We start from the raw sequence: 21044 nt of genomic DNA, 5'->3' as shown, positions 1-21044 counted from the left end.
GAAAAGACCCGATGATCGTTCATGGTGGAGATATGTATAGGCTTTCATCTCTGTATTGTTTCTTTCTTTTTATTGTTATTATAACATCTGTATTGCATTTTTTATTGTTATTATAAAGGCTTTACATCAAAAAATGAAGGGATTACTCCCAGCAAATATGGAATGTGACGACAGTTAGAAAGTGAATTGTCTGCAGTTGTTGCAGTGGCAGAGAACTAACCAGGTGCAGGACTTTTTGATATGAAAGTTGACATGTGTGTTGTACTAGAGATAGGCGAGATGGCGTTGGACGTGTGGCGCCACAGACTGTTGGAGACAGTGTCTAGCCAGATCATAGGAATACTCATGGAGAGGATCAAGAGTGAGAGGGAGGGCAATATGCAGAGGGAGTCCATGGTAAGGGATGTGATACAGTCATTCGTCCTAGTCGACTCCTATCTAGCTGAGAAGTTCCATCTCGGCACATACCAGACTTACGTGGAAAAGAGGTAGACTCTATTTTTTTGTTTCCATTGAGCGGTCGGATCAAATTTGAACAATTTTCATATTTCGAGGACTGTCTTTTTGATCATACTGATGAAATAAAATTGAACATTTTTCATGTTACGAGGAATCAGTGTTAATTGCGCTGAGTATATTCATTCGTTCGCGGAGTGATGTTTTAACTAGGTTTTGCAGCAGCGAAGCGCTTCATCTTTGTGACTTGAAAATGCATTGTTGATATATATGCACGTCTAGTTTCGATCTGGAATTCGTGTTATGTTTCAAAGCGTGCTTTAAAAATTCAACGCCTTAATATCCCTTTAATGGAAAATATTTTTTTAAACTGTTTCAACTATTTTACTGTTAATAATTTTTTGTTATTGTATGTTTTATTTTTGGAATGTCTTCATTACGATTTAGTTTAACTTGAAGGTACTTGGAGGAAGCGGAGGAGTTTTACAGAGAAGATGCGAACAAACTACTGTCCACTCATTCCTGCTCGGAGTACATGGTGGTGGTGCTAGACAGACTCTCGGACGAGCAGCGCCGATGTCAGAAGTACTTACACAAGTCCTCGGTGGTCTTGGTTTTAGAACGCCTCAGTGCTCAGATGGTCAAAGCACACCTCACTTTTCTACAGTCTGAGATTAGTGATGTGTTGAAAAACGAAAGATGTTCGGACCTGAGAAATATGTACAAGCTATTCAAACCTGACAAATCGGCCATTGAGCCTCTGAATGAAGCGTTCTACCAGTTTGTAAAAGAAAGGGGACTCGATGAGTTGAAAACTTTACTGCAAAGTGGCCAAGAACAGAACGATGCTTGGCTGGCGAAGAACTTCGTAGAGTCTGTTCTTAAAGTACACTCACATTTCTCAGCCCTAATCAAGGAGTACCTAGATTCAGACCAGCAGTTTTCATCGTCACTGGACAAGGCTTTCATGGTTATTGTGAACTTTAAAGACGAAAATTCAAAGCAGTCTAGATCAAGTGAGTTGCTGGCTAAGTACTGTGACTTTCTTCTGAAAAGAAACAAAATATCAGAGTGTGAAGTTGATGAGAAGTTGGCGATGGCAGTGACTGTGCTCAAGTATATCGAGGAGCCAGACATGTTCCAGAAGTTCTACCAGAGGAATCTGGCCAGAAGACTCATTCAGAACCTGTCCATTTCCATGGATACTGAGGAGTACATGATTAAACAACTCAAGGTGGGTTCATAACTTCCTTGGTTCTGTTGCTAGTTTCCATTCCCGCGTAAATTAGCTTATAACAATTGTCTAAAAATTGTTAATTTGGGGATTTCATGAAAGAAAATTTGTTTCGAATTGTTTTTTTATCATACCGACATGTTTATTGTAATTTATAACAGCAAAGCTATTTTAGAATAGTCTTAAAAGAACTAAAACTTGAAAACTCGAAGAATAATTATTCAAATAAACTCTTGGGGTGAAATTTGCTGAAACTTGTTGCACATTCATTTTTCAATATTTCATGTCTCTCCGGTTTTCATGATAGCTGATTTGGCTTTGGCAATATTTTGAATAAATAAATGAAGTGATTAGGAGAAACAGATAAAGATGTGCAACAATGTACAAACTGCTAACTGCAGATGTGCAACTGCTAACTGCAGATCTGCAACATTGTACAAACGATCTTCAACTCACATTCTGCTCTTTGATGAGCGTATTCTTAATCCCATAGTTTTTCTGGATTGAAAAGCTTGCAGTGATTTGGTCCGTTTGTTTAGAATGCGTGTGGCTTTGAGTTTATCAACAAACTCAACAGGATGTTTACTGACATTGGCATCAGCTCAGATCTGAATCAGAAGTTCGCAGACTATCTCACCCAGAAGCAGCTCACAGCTCTCACTCCTTTCCACATCCATGTATTATCCGCAGGCTTCTGGCCCCTCAACCAGACTCCGGCTATTTCTGTGCGGATTCCAGAAGATATCCAGAAATTTGTGAACCTGTTCAAAGAATTCTATGACGATAAATTCACTGGCCGGAGGTTATTTTGGCTCCACCATCTGAGCTCTGGCGACATAACCATGCGAGGCTTCAAGAAGACATACATTGTTAATATGTCCACTTATCAGTTCGCGGTGCTGAGTCTGTTCAACCGCAACAGCGCCCTCACAGCCGGCGAAATAGGACTGGCCACAGACATCTCACACGAGAATATACAGAAAGTGGTGGACTCCATGAGCACAGCAGGTAAGAGAAGTAAAGCAAAAAATGTATATATTTTTTTAAATTCTAAAAAAATTCCATCTAGAAATCTGAAATCTGATTAGATCGATTTTTTGGGCGCCTTCAGAAAAATTTTATGTTTGTTTCACGCATGGGTTTATATACTCTTTGGCGTAATTTTTAGCTGTTTATAGTTGTGTGTGCATTTTGGGCTGATAATTATACTTCGGCTGGTTTATTCACGCTCTAAGTAATGAATCGATTTTTTCGTTTCAGGTGCCAAAATATTGTCAGTGACGTCACCTAATAATGAGTTCACGGAAGCATCTGTAGTTCGCATCAACGAAGACTTCAGCAACAAACTAGTCAAGTTCAAACTGAGTTTGGCGATTCAGAGAGAGACGGAAAAGGAGATCCAACATGCACGGAGTTCAGTCGAGGAGGACAGACGCATGTTCCTCCAGGCGGCAATTGTGAGAATCATGAAGAGTCGCAAGACGATGAAACACAATGAGTTGGTCCAGGAGGTGGTGAAACAATCGGCTGGAAGATTCCAGCCCAACTTCGCAAACATCAAACGAGCAGTTGAGGGTTTGATTGAGAAAGCATATTTGGAAAGGAGTTCAACTATCAATGATGTTTACGAATACGTAGCATAGTGCCCCCGCTCCTCCATTTTAGCTACCAGCCGTTTTGATTGATTAACTATGTGTAAATGCGTCTGCCACCATCTGGCATTAGGTAAATTAGCAAATTATTCTCCTCTTCTCTTACCGTATGCAATAGTTTATGTCAATTCTGACTTTTTTGTGAAATTATCAAGCCAAATTTTAAGGTTTTGAATCGAAGAGTTTTTATTTTACCTCTTAAGTATTCCCGAGGAAAGCTGAATGAGAAAATAAAATTTACTCTCTAAATTAGACAATTTCATTAATGATACCATTTCGTCTTTTCGCGTGTATTTAAAAATAAAGCGCCCAAAGCAATTTTCGTGACTTTGATTAAAGCAAATCTGCGCAAAAATAACAGAAATTTAAGCTCTAAGGAAAAAATATTTGTCAGGCACAAGTTTTTGTTGCTTCAATTACTATATTTTGATACAATGATGTAACAATTTGATTGGACCTGAAATGTGCTGTTTCAAGTGTCGATGAAAGAAGCGATTTTTGTTTTATCTTGTAATTTTCTTTTAAAAACTTCTCGTTCATACTAATTTTTTTGTTTGAAGGGGTTGGCTTTTGTAGCTTATTTTTCTAAATATTTTTTTACGAGGAGAAATAAATACGCCATAACTAGCAAAAAGGGAAAAGATGCAAAAGTTTCTGTTTTTCATTTTTGCTTTGCAGTTTAAGAGCTTCTTCGGCTTTTTTTGCCTGTGATTTTGAAGTGCAGCCTTACCTTTGTGTTTATACATGCAAAGCTGGTGTTATGAAATTATTTGTGGCTGTTGGTTGCTTTCTAAGGCAATTCATTTGCCAAACATTAAGAAAATTGCGCTTTCTATGATCATCATAAATGTTTCTGGAAGTACAAAGAACTTCAAATTGATTTCTTATTTTTTAAAATTTCACTTCATTTCTGAAATTATCTGAATATCTCTGAAATTAATTTTACCTTTTTTATTCAAAGGAGGCTGTTGTTAAGGATTCACTAAAACGTAGTGAAGACTCTAATATAGTGAAGACTTATACTCTTCAGGAAAAAGTCATAAATTGCTTAAATAAATACAGATGTGCATGCATACATATTAATGCATTTATGAATGCACGTAGGTATAAATGCACTTTTCGAGTTCAATTCAAATTCATCTGCTAAAAGTAGGTAAATTTCACTTTCAAAAAAGAACGTGGAAATGGCGCAAAAAAACGTGAAACGTGAACTACTTCTAGTTTCGAAAGTGGCTTTAAATTTTGAGATTTACCAGTGGAATCGGAATTTTACCTATTGATCCAGTTTTCTCAATTGAGTAAATTTTGTCTAAGCAGTGTCGATCATAAATTCGTCCCGAAATTCAAAGAGCTTCAGGGCCATATATTTTGGGTAGCAGGGCAATCTACCCCATTCCAATCTACCTTATACCCTTCTACCTCTTCCATTCTACCCTATGTACCAATTTACCCTATGCCAATCTACCCTAAGCTTAATTTACGACAGAATGATAACAGCAAAATAGTGATCGCTGCAGTTGTTGTTAATTGCCCACGAGTTAGGGTCGAGATGTGCCGCCTACCAGTAGTGGTCTCGACGGACATCCCCGCCTGTCTGCAAATGGCCCAACTACAACCTCTCATTAAGAGAGGGGAGCGCAGATTGATCGCAGCAGTCGCGCCAAGGTGCTGCGAGCTTGCCATCAGAGTGTAGGACTATACGATAATAAGAACCGGTTCTCGCGTCGACGCGTGCGTAGCGCGCCCACAGGCTATCTTAAACCGAGGTAGTCAGCTCAGTTATCTCCGAGCAATTGAACTTTTTGTAGAACATAGAGTAGATTGGCATAGGCTAGATTGGCATAGGTACATAAAGGGTAGATTGGCATAGGCTAGATTGGAACACAAATATTGGAATATCTACGTTTCTCAGTTTCTGTCTTTTTATGTTTGCTGAAATATCTTATCATTAGCGCTTCTCTCATTTTACTCATTACTTTTATTTGCTAAAAAAAATGATTAGAATAGGATATGTAGAAAAAGTCTGAATTGGATGCACATTTTAATTTTCATTAGCGCTTTTAATGTTCTGTCATCGGCACTCAATTTTTCAATCGAGCACACTTTTTGATATGACGATGAAAAGTGATTCTTCTTTTTTCAGGTTGCCATGTAAATAGACTAGCGAGGCCTTTAGACAATTACTATTGCAATATCTGTCACATATTTAATTTTAATTCAAATCTTAGCTAGTTTCATTCTTTTACAATAGATTTTTAGTTTTCTTATTTGCTTCATTAAATAGTTTATTTTTGTGGATTTAAAAAGTTGTTTGATTGTAAAAAGTAGCTTAGTATTGATTAAAACACGTAAAAATGTCAATTTTTGGCAAAGACCGTCAGTTCATGTCAGACTTGGAGCTTGAAGAAGCGAATTCGTCTCTTCTGAATGACTCAAGTAATAGACATGATCGCACAAATAAAACACAGCAGCAGCTGAGAAATACACAGCCATCACTGTATAATAAAAACGCAAACAAACAACAGAGAAATAGCAATACCATTACAAACTCAAACGGCAATAGTACGCAAAACCAACAGCGTGATCTTTACAACAATACTGGTAAAAGTAGTAGTAATACAGCATCTAATGCGAACCAAAATAGCCGACAGAATCTATCACAAGCAAGAGATACGAGAGAAGTTAACGCGACAGGGGGTCCAATTGTAGACAACCGAAGAGAAAGTCAAGACTCGACCAGAGACCGAGAGTTCAACGACATCTTCAGCCAGCTTGGGCAGAACAACTCAAGTAGGAATCGAAGAAAGGAGAGTTCAAGTGATCCAAGTAGAAGACAGCCGAACGGGTCTCAAGGAGCATCTAGACACAGTCCAGGTGAGTGGCACTGGTACAACTACAACTACTGACATTAATGAGTTCCTAGAAAGTGCGGTGTTACATTAAAATACGTGTTACAATTGGGAGTGACATGCAATTATGAGAGACAAGCCAAATAAATTTTAATAAAAAATGCGGAGCTAGGGTTTTCTGTTATAACGCGACCACAGTTTTGAACTATCGGACGCTCGCTTTTAAAATTGATCGTTTTTAGAAAATATCACAATAAGTATGATGCATAATTTATTGACGCAGTGGTAGTTATGCTTGACCTGAAATCATAAGATTGCTTAGGTAGGGTTTAATTAATGCACCTGAGAATAAGGTTCTTTCTGAACAAAAACCTTTAGTTGCCATTCTCCTAGGTGCGCAGGAGGAGGATTTGATTGACATGAACTCCGATGTGGGTCTGCTGCCCCCACTGGGTCGAAACGGGACTGGGGCGAGGGGGATGTCTCCGGTGCACAGTGACCATCCATCTGACTTCACAGATACAACGTGGAACTCCAGGGCAGGATTGGTGGGTGAGTGAATATCAACCAAGTTGCTGAACATTTGCCCTGAAACGCTTCTTGCATGTGTTAAGATTAGTCTAATTGTATAAGATAGTTTCAGTGTTGAGTCGTAAACTGAGTTTGTACTTCTACCCACGAGTGTCGCAGAAATGACTATTAGTAATATGAAAGAAAGGATTGAACATTTATGCGAAAGTACCTACTTTCAATTGAAAGCTGTTTTATCCGATTTGTTAGTACACATGACAGCTAGCAAGAGACGATTCCTACTCCGAGTAAGGATGTATATTTTTTGAAGAAGGAAATTAACTTCGAAGAAGAAAATTAACGAACTCGAAAGCTATTCCTCAAAGATTTTTTTTCCTGAACAATCTACCCATATTTTGTCAGGTCACACTGTTTACAGGATGTGATAATGTTCTTCCGAGAAGCAAAATGTACAATCGCCCGAGATTCTATGATTGCCTGTGCGGTAGTTGACTTATATCCAGAAGATTTACCAGAGTTTTTCAATACTGATGGGCTAAAGTTTTTTCTTATGCACGACACTCCAGAGGAGGAAGAGTGGGACTCTTTTCCGAACACGAACATTAAATAAGTAATAAGTTGGTATTCGAGTTATCAGCTGTCGAAATGAAGTAATAGGGCAGGATAAAATTATAACAGCTCCCAATGTAATTTACAGGCTGCTATCTGGAAATTTACGAGACCTCAGAGTTTTTGGGAATTTCTTTTGTCGCAAATGAGTTCAAACCAGAGCCACATTCTTTTTGAGTTTTTTTTTGACCGTCCGAGAGAATTAATTGTATCATGAAATCATCAGCTGTTTTCTCCGATTGCAGTGACGCGTGAAAGTGAAGTAACTGGCACCTGCATTGATCTCGTATGAGGAATATAAAGAAAAGCAATAGACAAATTCATAGCATGGCTCCAATCGACTTTATCTCCATGCTAAAGAAAATTATAGATAACGTAATAGCGTTTAGAAAACTTATTGTGTTTGATAACTACGATATAAGCCGGGGTTCAGTTTTCCGTTGCAGTCCAAGTTACAAGATACAGATAATGATAGCACTAATGGGACCCTTAGCCTCAACATTCAATCTGAAAAGATCTGAACTATTATGACAGTTTTATTCCAATGAAAATCTCACGTTGGGTAGTAAAAACAACTCTCAAAAACAAACGTGAAAAGAAACGCAAACAGGAGAGCGAATGCCCTTAAAGTATCTTCATTTGATTCTAAGGAAACATATGCCATGTGAAGAAACTTAGAACATTGAGGCTGCATGCGTAGTGTTATATTACGTCTGCACTTTTTTCCAGGCCTAGTTGCAAACAAAGGTGCTCATTTGTTGCCATTTTTGGTGCATAGCTTTTGCAATTAAGCATCTGTTGTAGCGGGTTTATTGATTGCTAGTGTCTTACGATTTTCTAGCGAACATCGCACAGATACAAGAACGTGTGAATCTTAATCTCGAAGTTGGGGTTCGATTCCGGAACATAGCAGTAGTTTTATTTATCCAGGCTTATTTTTACTTCCTTATTTGACCCTTTTAAAGCTACCTTTTGCCGTTCTCTTGCTTGTATTTGCGAAATGCACCTTTGCTTCTGTGCTTGAAAATTGGAATTTACGCAGTGCTAATCAATACGTTTAGATTGAATCTAAACGCTTTTAAACGACTATGAGTCAGAATGAAACAATTAGAAATACTGAAGATTAAAAAAACTGAAGAAGTTTTGCTTCTAACATAAGATATGAAAAGGTATTCGAAACTGTTTACAAATTAAGTTTTTGTTTTATATGCATTTTCACACGTTTTTCGCTCATGGTTTTCGTGAAATTTTGTTGACCTAAATGTATAATTTGAGTTAATAATCCTATTTCTGGCTTAATTGGACCAATTTGTTCGATGACGCTTGTTATTCGATTGTTTGATGTACTCCAGATAATAAAAGTATTTTGGCAGATAGTCGAAATCGGAAAATTAGATAATCATTAACTACCGATTCTGAAAGTATATTTTGTTGAAAAAGGATTTATAAAAAAGTTCACATTTTCTAATTTTTTACTGACCTAATTTTGGTTAAAGGTGGATCGAAGTTTTTTCACGGAAAATTAAGTAATTATTCCGACCACTAAAATGAAACTTAACCTGAGCACCGGATGATTTTTTTCTACTTTTTTCAACGCAAAATCTGTAACCAAGAATGAACATCAAATGTGGCCGAGTGACAAATCATATTATTAAATAGTTTTCAATTGGCGATGTTGTTATTAATGGCGATCAGACAGCTCTAATGTATCTACCCAATTCAGCTGCTCCTCCTGCGAGCCGCCCTTCTACTCAACCGAGGCCAAGTGGAGGACCCGGAGTGACATCTCAACCCAGACCTAGTTACACACAGAGAGACAGAGGCAGTGCAATAGAACAAGAGCCAGGCTGTAAGTGAAGAGCGAATCCGGAATCTCTTTTAATGAAGTTCGTTCAACTCCGGTTTAAAATGTTGAAATTAGAGGCGGATCCAAATTTTATCAAAAATCATTCCTGCATCGCGAAAGTATGACTTATTGTTTTTGGGAAAAATTTACACGAATAATCGTGAATAAATGTTACGCAAATTAGCCTTGAAAAATATTTAAAAGATTGTTTTAACGTTTACGAAATTAATGAAGAGCATGGACTGTACATGAAGTTTTTTTTCAACAGACCACATTGCAATCAGGTTGTTTTTGTTTTGCAAGCAGAAGCAGCATTAGTTTTACGCTTACCAACACATCCCGCCGTGTGCTGATGGAAATGGCACGTAATTTGGTTTCAATTGAACTAAGCATTTGCTCAGTCAGTAGTGGCACGTTTTGTATGTAGTATGTTGTAGTGCTGGTAAAAAGCGAAGCGGATTATACCTACGTTTGCTCAGTAAAATCACAATTCTACCACAGTCATTTTTACATTAACCATTGCCATGTTTAAATTGTATTTATCTTACACATTGTTTTATTTGACTCAATTCGAATTGTGATTTTTTGTATCCGAAAAAGCATTTTTAGAGTTTGTTCTTTTTTGATATTCGCCAACTCTGTTGTTGATCTGTGGAATTTATTTAGACGTAATGAATACTGGTGAGAGGAATACATACCAGCGTGGATTTTCCACTGGGGACCGAAGCGAGAGATACCAGACGATGCCCAGACCCATAACTCCACCCCGACCCGAAATGGAAATGGGGACAGCGGGCTATGGTACGGGCCCTGTGTATAACACTTACGGACTGGACACCCTTCAAAGGGGAGGAGGGGGAGGCGGAATGGATGATGATCGCAGATCCCACTTTTCAGTGGCGACTTCTGTAGTAAGCACCGTTCCGTTATCAACTCAACCAGCTGCAACCAAGACTATGAGTGGTCTCTACGCTCTCTTGCTAATCATGTTGGGAGTCGCAGTTACTATGGGCGATATTGTCTCTCGAAGAAGCTACGATCCGAAGTACGCTGATTTCTACGCTATGTATGTCTACGGGGGAGGCACTATCGCAGCTCTGTATCTCTGTCTGGCATGTATTTATGGCAAAAGACGGGGCAGTGCGCCCGTTGACCATCACAATGGATCCATTTATATCAGAATTGGAGCGGCTGTCTTCTGTTTGGGAAGTCTGGCTCATTCGGCTATCATTATTGCGGAGACGTTTCAGTATCAGGATCACTGTTATATCTACGCACGCCTCGGAAGCATATCTCTTCGTGCTCTCTTCCAAGTCACACAACTGTTCGTCGTTCTCATACATTCAAAGGTACTGTTTTGTCTTGCTGCAATTTAATCAAGTCTAATACTGAACTCATGGGGTGGATCAAGGATTTTTTCGAGGGGCGGAGGTTTTTCAAATTGAAAACTTCAAATAAACTTTTGTCGATATTTTTAAATCGAGTAAATTGATATTTCGATTTTAAAAAACACAAAAAAAGCTGTGTTCTGGCACTTTTGGAAGGTTTTGTTTGACCACAAAGTCGAGTTTTTTCGGCGTGCGTTCTGCTCTAAGATAGATTGGCGCCTAATGTAGTCGGTCCTAAAAGTAATATTGGCGCCTAAGATATTGGGCACCGATATAATTTTTAGGGTCGGTCGTCCGAAAATATTTGTCGTAAAAAAGAACTAAATAGTAGCGTAGCGAAAGAGATATTAAAGTGTTAAATGATTTTTAGTGTAAAATTTTGTTGATCGAGTTCATCGAATCAAATAGATTGAAAATGTGGCATCGATGGCACTTCAGTCTTCCCGTTGCTTTTAAAAACATTCTTGTTTTTTTGCGCTGTGACTTGTCTCGATTTGTGATATTGTAGCATCTCTTAGTATCTGGCCTTGTTTGATTTGTACAAATATTTTTGTAGGTTTGTATCCAGAGCTGGAATGGTCTGGCGCGTTTAGTGCTGGCGCATGTGATAGCTGCCAACTTCCTCATGTGGTTCAACATCACCCTCAAGGAGACTTTGGAGAGCATTGTTGTGAATGTGCCGAGACACTACCACAACATCCGCATGTTCTGCCAAAGGGACTACGCTAACTCATTCACAGACATGGAGGAGGTAAAAAACATCAAATTCCTTTGGGCTCTTTTTTTTCTCCTACCTCCTCCATCATTTGAATTTTTAAGTTAAAAAAAATGACATTTGAAGTTTCGAAGTTGAAAAACTAACTCAACGTTGATATATTACAATGAAACTTTGCATGGTGAACTACTAACTATCGAACAGCAGATGTGTAAAGGTCACGAGAAATGTGAATGACTTCCAGTTTTGAAAGTGGATTTCAGTTTTAAGGTTTCCCAGCGGAATTAAGAATTAAGCCTTGATCCAGTTGTTTCTAAATTGGATAAAGAAGAAAAATCCTATTGAATTTTTGAAATTCAAAGAGCTTGAATGTGATTTTTTGTATTTTCTTGGAATTCGAAAGTTGTTTCAATATTTGGTTTCCTTGCTCTTTTCACACAGTCGAGCTTGCGAGCATTTTGTTAATCTGCGAATTCCACTTTTTTCCAGCCCAACTGGCAAATAAAAGTGCTCATTTTGGATGTCTGAGATTCGATTCCCGCAGAGGGCATTCTTTTTCAGAATTCATCAATAATTTTTTTGCTTTTTTCTATTTACACAAGCAAAGCTTGTGTGAAAGGATGAACTCTATTTTTTCCAACCCAAGTCGCAATTATTGTTTCGACCCAAATATTGTTGCGACAAAATGTGTTTATTTTGAAAGTGTTCATTTTGATCAATAACCAGCTATTAAGTACAGCCAATGCTAAGGATATTAACACAGACTATTGTAACAAACAGCTTTTTAGCTTCAAAGTATCATGGATCTGTAGCGTAAAGTTAGGGGAAAAGATCCGCATCAAAATAAGAGGACTCGAACCTGGACATGGTCGGATGTTTTTAATGAACTTTTTCGTATACTGTAATGTTAAATTGCGTCCGCTCTCTAAACTGAGGCATGTTTAGTTAGTAAATTTCTTTTTTTTTCAAATTGACTGCTAATGCGTCATAATTGGCTTGCGTCACTTAGCAATTATGTAGACTCATAATTGGCGTGCGTCACTTAAGCAATTTTGCAGACTCTGTGTTTCAAAACTACTTTGTGGCTTTTTTCCGCTTCTGGGAATTTCAGTTCTGCCTTTGTGTACATTTTTTCAACATGTTTGGTTATGTTTTGTCATTTAAAGTCGTTTTAAATAGCATTCAGGTAACAGTTTTTCAGCAAAAATCGAAAGGGGAATTTTCAGCGAAAATCTGTAGCATAGGGAATTGCATAGCATCTGTTCTCTGCTTTTTGTGGCTAGTATTTGGTGTCTATTAAGCGTCCGTGGCTGAGTGGTTAGTGTGTGAGACTCTTTATCTTTAGGTTGCAGGTTCGAATCTGTGACGCAGCCGAGCTTATACTGATTCGAGGCTTATTTATGATTTTTCTTATTGCACTTTGTAGAGCTCCTTTTTGTCGTGTTCTCGCTAGTGCTTGCGAAGCTTCGCCTCTGTGATAAAAATTGCACTCAATTAGAATTTCATTGCGTTTACGGGACATTTGGCCGAGAGATAACGACTATGCGTGGGACTGCAATGTTCTAGGTTCGTTTTAATTACACTTGCGATTGCAAATATGTTGCAACGGCGCACAAGACGTTTTTTCCAAAAAATAAATTTGTTCAGTTTTTTTAGCACTTAACATCATATTAGCTGCACACACGCGTCTGATGATTTTTATTTAACAGTCTAATACTTTATGCTACTTTAGATTCCTTCATAACGTGTTTTTATATATATTTGAGGTAAAAAAAAATAAATTTAAATTTTTTTCGTCGCTTTCGGTTTAATTTTTGTCGGCATATTTTTTTCGCAGGCCAAATACATACAATGGCTAAATTTGTCAACTTATTTTTGATTAGTTTCATAAATTTAATTGCTCAGCAATTTTGATTAAAATTGTTTGAGTTTAGCTCTCACAATTTGAAACCCTTTCCGATTGTTTCCAAATCTTCTAAAACTATGAAAAATGCAGTTTTGGTTGTTGTCTTTTCGCTTTTCTGCAACTTTTTTTACCCAAGCATTGCTTGTCTTATAGTATGAACTGTCTTTTTGTTTCAACCTAACTCGCAAATATTCTTGCGACGCAAATATTGTTGCGATAAAATGTGTTCATTTTGAAAGTGTTGATTTTGATCAATAAACAGCTATTAAGTGCAGCAAATGCTAAGGTTATTCACACAGACTATTATTGTTCCGGCTTTCGTGACGAAAGTAACAGAATATTTGTGCTCGGGTGGTTTTTTTTTCTGTAGACAAGTTTCGACTTTTTAACTAACCATTTTTGACGGGATTTTTAAATATCATTCGAAAGGTATTGTTGCCCTGAGCTCAAATTTGAAAAGATATTCCACCTGTGATCATTTTTCGTAAAGTTACGGGGGTTTAAATATTGCCATTTTAGTCAATTTGGGACAATTAACGCGCGATATATTTCGCGCTTTTAACGCGTAAGCGGAGATGTAATCCGTCATAGAAATCGTTCCAAATTGGTTGAAGGAAGCTTATTTACCAGAATTGATTTGTTACTAGGAGCAAAATTTATCACTTTGTACTTAATATGGCGTGGATGATTTTCAAAAAAAATCTGAAATTAAAAAAATTCATTTTATTTTTTAAATTTACTTTTTTCATGTTATTACTGCTCCATAGACTGCTCTATAAATTGAGGCATATTAGATAGTAATTTTTTTTTCAAATTGACTGGTACTGCTAATGCGCCTTAATTGGCGTGCGTCACTTAATTTTGTAGACTCAAAGTTTTACCCATTCACTTTTCCCCAGTAGAGTTATTGGCCATGTATTTGCTTGTGCATGCGAAGTGCAACTTCGCCTCTGTGTAAAATTCATTTTGAAGTTTTTTTACTTGCTAGTTTATATCTGTTTTTTTGTTTTGAGATAAGCAAACTCAGCACAATTAATAGTGAGGATGTGGATAATGAAAACTGTATTTCCGTAAAATAGCAAAAATTAACCTTAAATTTTTGATTCTCTAGATGATCATTCATTTTCTCATTAAATGTGATGTGGCTGTTAAACACGAAAACCTCTCGAAATGTGGCGCCTTTTTAGCAAGTCAACTATTTGTGTTAAAAACAAAATTTTGATTTCGAAATTCGCGTTGTTTGTAAGTTAACTGAATCTTTTTCTTGTAATTTATCATGTAAGTTTTATTCCGGGTTAAAATTTTGCTTGTATTAATTGTTTCGGCTTATAATTTATCGGCTTAGTGGCGTAGTTATACGTCGTTTGTAGGATAAAATAGTTTTATATCCCTTTGTGTGTTTCCGGAGGTTGGAAAGAAGGATAAAAATTTGGAAGTTTACCCCACTTCTAGTTTTTTGTTTGATAATTGTTTCTGAAAAGTTATTTAACGTCAGCGTTGTGTTTCAGGAAGTTTATTCCTCAAATAAAACATCATTTAAGACAACAGTTTGAAATTATTGTAGTTTCGGTGAATTTTTTTGTTTGTTTGGTATCGGAAGTGGTACGCAGCTACTCTTCGCCTCTGGTGAGTATTGGAAGTAAATTGATATTGGATTAATTAACTTTTTTCTTTCTGACTCTTTCCAACTGGAATTTCAGCGAAGTTTACTCAGACGCAGACAAGCAGTAATCTTATAATTAAAAGTTTATTATGTTGGTGCATAGTTTTCTTAGGAATTGATTAATTTGTCACATGTAGCGGCTATCAAGATCATCCTGTTAAATTATTCTGTTTCGCTATGTGTATTTTGAGCACAGCCAGAAGTAATTTGGCATTACGGCAAAAGAAGTTGATTCGTTATGTATTTCGAAACATGTGAACAATCTCAATTTAGGGAAGAGATCCTTCGCAAGGTTACTAGTATTCGTTTTTTATCTAATTGAAATTAGGTATTTTTTGCTGAAATTTGCCGTTCAATTTGATTGGAGGGTAATTGATCACTTGACTAGTTTAGGGGGGTGGGGGGCTTGTCCATAGGAGTTGCTTATCATTTTTCATTTTACTGCCCCTTGGGCGCAAATGTGGCTGTCAAATTTGATGCTATATCCAGCGGAGGATTTAGGGCGGGGGCGGACGCCCCCTCAGGGATTTGACCCCCTTTGTACTAATTTGATATACCCATTTTTGGCTGACTGACCCTAAAATTTTTCTAAAGGCGCAAATATTTACTAATTTTGAGGGGGAAGCCTGCGCCGAAAAAACTCAATTTTTTTGGTCAAAATTTTCATAAACAAATGCCTAAAAACATCTTTTTTGGCCTGTTTTTTTATAAAGTTTTGGCTGCGGAGCAGAAAAATTGGCCAAAACATGGTGTTTTTAGTGCTTTGGGAGAGCTCGAAAAATCAGTTTAGTCAACCTTAAAAAAAGGTCGACAAACTTTTCCAAAATTTTTAAAAATCCGCCCCCCCCCCCCCCCTCAAGAAAATCCTAGATCCGCTCCTGGCTGTATCTAAGATAGTTACTAATGTATATGTATATAACTAGTTTTGTTCATACAAATATCACGTACTGATGTTTTCATGAACTGTCTAACTTGATATAAATTAACCTAAAATTGCTCATTTCGACGTCGTGTTTTGTGTTTCTACGCGTATAAACCGTGTCCAAAAAAACCTAATTAACCTAAAAAGCTTTGGTTTTTTTACAAACTAAATTGCTTAAGGTCACCGATATTGCCAACAATTTGGCATTAATTATTTATATATAGATGGTATGTGTGTTTAGGAGTCCAATCCAATTCTGGTGCCGATGGCAGTAGCCTACTGTGTGATAGCTGGCTTCATGCTCTTCTCCATGTGGAGGAACATTGGCAAGGACTACTCGGTCGAGCACAGAGAGGAGAGCTGCGAGGAACACGAGAAACAACTGTCGTTCCAGTGCAGGTACCTCTCAAAATCTTTTTCCGATCCATGAATTTTACGCCGTAATAATCGAGACAATAATTCTTTCTCAATGTCTAGACTAACCGTGACAAAATATCTTAAGATCTAGTTTTTTTCGAAATTTTGAACGAATTATTTTCTACTTAAGCAGCTTTGTCCTAATTTCTGTCGGCTAGTTTGCCCTGTTATGGTTATGTTGCGTCGAAAGGGGTGCGGAGCTTCGCTTTGCCGCACTGTTTCAAGTTCAAGCATATTTGCTTAAGCGAAGGAAAATTACGACGTCCAACAGCAAAAAAAGTAAATGGCGCTAAAAACGTGAAAGACTTGAGCTTCGAAAGGTTTTTTTTATTATTATATTGAAGTGTCAATGAACGCAGCGAAGACAGTTATACAAGTCTCTCAAATCTGAACTTTTGCTGGTTGATTCTTTAATTTTTCTTAAATGCATTTTTAAATTCATTCTCTAAAGGAAGGATAGTTATGCTCTCGACTAACAAAAGTTCAAATGGGACAAAAAATGTGAATAACTTCTAGTTTCAAAAATAGGTTTCAGTTCCCATAATTTCTGTTGAATGCAAAAAATATCTTTTGATCCAGTTTTCCTAAATTAGCTTAATTTATCAAAAATGTGTCTATCATAAATTATTGATGAAATCATAAATGTGTCTATCATAAATTGTTCATGAGACAAATCAGTGCTTTTGTGTTTCTTTGCGTTCATTATGAGTCGATGAACGTAGTAAAGTTTCTTTATTAGGTCTTGATGTTTTTGTTTTCCGGAAAATTCTTAAAATTTGTTCATGATCAAATTTATTTTTCGCGCTTTGACTTATGATTTCTTTTGAAGTTCAGTTAAATTTTTTTAAAAAGGAAGACGAACTCCTCTATTGAACAGCGAAAGTGTAAAAGGTCACAAAAAAGAGTGATCGACTTCTAGTTTCGAAAGTGGATTTGAGTTTTCAGGTTTCCCAGCTGAATAAAGTATTCACCCATTGATCGAGTTTTCTCAAATCGGGTTAATTTTATCAAAAGCATTTTCAAAGAGCTTTAAGGTCATCTATTTTTTTTCTTTGAGATTTGAAAGTTGAGTACTTTTCTGTTTAACTTCTGTTGGCTATGTTTTAACTTCCTGGTAGAACCCAAAAATACCCAGTTTTAGTTAATTGGATTAGTTTCATGAATATAGTCTGACTATTAATCGATTTTGACAAGTAAAAAGCCTTCTTATGATATTTTTTCCTCAAAGGATGGAAAGTTTTCAAAGAAGCTCATGTTTTTGAGTTCATTGACATTTATCCAACTTTAGGTTACCTATGTTTAGATGCTGTTAAAAATCACATTATGTCCTCTCACCAAAAATACTGATTAAAGAAGCTCCACTCCTACAAATGACTGATTCAACGTTTCAGCATATTGAAACAGAGAATTGACTGCCATTTTGCATAGAATTTGCATTGGGTATTTAGAAACCATTTTTTGTTTGTTTCCTCAGAGAAGGCGTGCTTGGAGTGATGGCTGGTGCATTCTCCATCCTGGCCAGCATATCCATCCTAGTGCTGTGGATCATGTTCTCAAATGACAGGTCTCTCTACGACTACCTGGTCTCAATCTACCAGACATACAATGCCATTTGGTTGGGCATACTTATCCTTCTGTTCCCTGTGGCAGCAGCCGCTCTGAAGAGACACCGCAAACAGGACCACTATCACAACTCTCTAAATAGACCCATTCTAATCCTGACCACGACAGGAACGTTTGCCTACTGTATCTTAAATATCATGTCCTCTGCTGTTTTAATCATCCACTCTTTTTCGATACTCGCTCTGGCTACATTGGTTGGCTACTCTGTGCATACAATACAGGCGGCAATTCAAACTGTCTATTTACTAGACGGACTCAGAAGGTGTGTAATTGTTTTGATATACTTATTCAAAAATTATTCGGTCTTTAAAAAAGTTTTTAATCGGTCTTCAAAAACTTTTTGTACTTTCGTCGATCTTTTATAATCTTTAGCAATTACAAACAACGAACAATTAAGGCATCATTCAATTTAGGCATCGTTCAATAAATAGTGCACTTAGTTTTTTCAGCAACAAAGAACAATTTATGCGTTATTCACGTTACATTCTGAACACGATTATTCACAGTGTGAGTGATTACCACCACGAATGTCTCATTTTATGTTTTTTGAAGTGTTAATGAACCAAATGGTTTTTTATGTATTTGTTTTACAGATGTCCCCGTAGGAAACGCAAGCCACCTTCAAAGAGTTTTGTTCTATTCTTCCTCCTCGTCAACGTCTCCCTGTGGATTACAATCATCTTCGAGCTGAAGGAGACGTCTCTGAACCCTTTACAAGAAGACTTCTACGGAATCATAAACTGGAATGTCATGCTGCATTTTGTTGGCCCAATTGCTAGTCTTTACAGGTTCCACTCAGTCTGCTGTTTTATCGATGTCTGGAAATTTGCATATTAATTTTCATAAATTAGTTTTTTTTAATATAAATTTGTTAGATTTCTTTTGTTTTCTCACCCCTGATGCATTTCTTCTATCATTTAAGTTACCCTAAATTTAATTTTTGCAATTTAGTTTTTTTTTTCAGAAAGGAATTAGAATATATATTTTTATTGCGTACAGTGAACGCTCAGAACTAACATTTAGACTTGGCTCAGGTTTATTTAAGGTTATTTTTTTTTGAAGACAGCTTGTCAACTACGCGTGTGTGCAATCAATTTTTCTACGCGTGTGCGTAGTTCTCTCATTACCGCGTACACGAAATGGCACTAATTTGAAGAAATTTTGTGTAGTATTTCTGAATGTGGATATCTGTAACTAAAATTATAAGAATACGAACAACCGCATGAAGCATTCCATATTGCGAGCTTCTGCAGTCATCATTCCGTTATTGCAAAATCCCTTCGTGTTCGCTCCAAACAATTCAGATTTCTGCACGAAACTGAAACTATTCCGAAAATGACATCCAAAATATCGATTTCCCTGGCAACTTAGCTTCTCTTCAAACTTCGGTCTCTGCAGCAAGTTGATCAGGAGTCCATTTCCGTCGTTTTTCGCTCAAGCTTTTTTAATCATTTGGCGACTTCAGCGAAAATTCCGTTTTGTTGAAACAAATATTTATGAAGGAGGCATAAAAACAGACGATGAACTAGAATCGACACCGTTTTCAATTAGTTTCGGCATTTAAATTTTAAAGAGTTTGCCTACCATGCATTATTTTAATAAAAATTGATTCTGAACCACTTAAAATAAAATCAGCGCTCATTAGAACCCGTTTTTTCTTTAAAAGGAGGTGAATAAAAATAAGATAATAAATTTAAAATTTGTTCTAAATTTTAAAAAAGTTCTTAATTCTCAAGGAAGCGCTAAATGAAGCTTCCAAATTTTCGTTTATAAATATCAAGTTCTATACACACGCGTAGAAAGTTATTAATTTAGGCGTAATTGTCTGACAACAGTTTTCTCTTAAAAAATAACACAAACAAATAAACATCTGATATATATTTTTTGACAATGAAGCGCTAAATCCAGCTTTCAATTGTTTGCAGGAAATATCTATTTTTGTCAGCCTAAATAACCAATTTTCTATATCACTATCGTAACTCGACCGCTTTTATTGCTCGAAATTAGTCAACCTGTTTTTTGAAACGTTTTTTATCGAAACAGGTACAAGTTTTTGTATTTAAAATGTCGTTCAAATCGCAACTGAAAGGGCTTTTAAATGATAGCTCAGTCGACCCATTCCGATAAATAATTGTGGTGCCAGATACTGCGTGAAAACCAAAAAAGCAAAAGAAAAACAAACACGAAAGCTATATTCCTAGACGTTTTCAATGGTCGGATCAACAAATTTTGAAGGAAACAACAATAACCTCAATGAATATATTGACAGACTTCAGGTATATCTTAACAACTTTCGTCGAATCTGCAAATAAGTTTTTCCGACTCTTGATTGAGCGAGAAGTTTGTTCATCATTATCTTTGCTGCTGGTCTCATTTATTACTGATTTTTTTTTTGCTGGTATATACGAAATGGATTTGCTTTTAGAGGTCAATAACACTGACTGTTACAAATAATGAAAAACTTTTCATCAGTAGTTGTTCAATTAAAATTATACTTGATTCAAACATAATATGGTTTTATGTGTTTTTATAACCCACCCTCAAAATTCATTGATGATTCAAATTAACCGGATACAACGAGCCAAAATTGAATTTTTAAATGCGTTTTTCTCAAATTGGGTTGAGATAAGACAGATAATGCAAAAAAAAAGTTGCTCCGAATTTCACCAAAATTTATATGGTGCTATTCGTTTTTCGAAATCGATAACCAAAATTTTCCCCCAAAAAGGTGTTTTTTTCGGCTTAAATTTTCCCATAAAAGGTGTTTTTTTTCGGAAGTTAATCACAAACTGCGCTGAAACTACCGAGTCAATTCACGAGAACTCATATCAAAAGAAGCTTTTTACATAGTCCGACAAAGTTTAAGGATGGTAAAATTCCCAAAAGTTTGCTCAAAACGTTTGAAATTTGTTTTAAAGCAAAGATTTTAATTTCTACAAAGTGAAAATGACACTTTTTTGGCTACCAATCAAAAATATTTTTTCTAATTTACAATTTCAAAAATATTTTTACAATTTTTGAAGATTTCGCCTTAATAGGGATTTGTTGGGCTGTGTAAGTTGCTTATTTTGATACAACTTTTTCGTCAAATAACTCGGTAGTTTCAGCGTAATGCTTGATTAACTGTAAAGACAAAAATATCAATTTTTATGGGAACTTTTTGGCTGCTGATTTAGCCATTTTGATTCTGATGAATTTTTGAGCTAATTTTTTTCTGTTCACTTTTTATCTAA

General features: G+C 36.5%; 2 protein-coding genes across 2 annotated transcripts in view; both read left to right on the top strand.

Annotated features, from left to right (window-relative positions):
- LOC134842127 (cullin-2-like) overlaps positions 1 to 3522 on the top strand; it is a 170277-nt gene extending 166755 nt beyond the window's left edge. The window contains exons 4-7 of the mRNA XM_063858325.1: positions 269 to 488; positions 916 to 1690; positions 2230 to 2698; positions 2951 to 3522. Of these exons, the coding sequence (XP_063714395.1) occupies positions 269 to 488; positions 916 to 1690; positions 2230 to 2698; positions 2951 to 3333 (1847 nt within the window). The 3' untranslated portion in view covers positions 3334 to 3522. The remainder of the gene's footprint in view (positions 1 to 268; positions 489 to 915; positions 1691 to 2229; positions 2699 to 2950) is intronic.
- Positions 3523 to 5489: 1967 nt separating this feature from the next.
- On the top strand, positions 5490 to 18761 carry LOC134842951 (proton channel OtopLc-like). Its single transcript, XM_063859485.1, has 8 exons — positions 5490 to 6216; positions 6585 to 6743; positions 9055 to 9180; positions 9844 to 10526; positions 11122 to 11316; positions 16013 to 16170; positions 17663 to 18073; positions 18405 to 18761. The coding sequence occupies exons 1-8, from the start codon at positions 5697 to 5699 to the stop codon at positions 18646 to 18648; spliced, it is 2496 nt and encodes an 831-aa protein (XP_063715555.1). The 5' UTR covers positions 5490 to 5696; the 3' UTR covers positions 18649 to 18761.
- Positions 18762 to 21044: the final 2283 nt, after the last annotated feature.

This window comes from Symsagittifera roscoffensis, chromosome 3, assembly GCF_963678635.1.
Source record: "Symsagittifera roscoffensis chromosome 3, txSymRosc1.1, whole genome shotgun sequence".
NCBI classification, from domain to species: Eukaryota; Metazoa; Xenacoelomorpha; order Acoela; family Convolutidae; genus Symsagittifera; species Symsagittifera roscoffensis.
The sequence above is the reverse complement of the archived record's forward strand: the minus strand, read 5'-3'. Positions and strand labels throughout refer to the sequence as shown.

What these genes read in the sequence shown, in the direction of transcription:
- LOC134842951 (XM_063859485.1), top strand. Translation starts at nt 5,697, where the DNA reads ATGTCAATTTTTGGCAAAGACCGTCAGTTCATGTCAGACTTGGAGCTT. An exon ending in AATAGAACAAGAGCCAGGCT is followed by an intron (nt 9,181 to 9,843) that starts GTAAGTGAAGAG and finishes GAATTTATTTAG; the next exon opens with ACGTAATGAATACTGGTGAG. An exon ending in CAACTGTCGTTCCAGTGCAG is followed by an intron (nt 16,171 to 17,662) that starts GTACCTCTCAAA and finishes TTGTTTCCTCAG; the next exon opens with AGAAGGCGTGCTTGGAGTGA.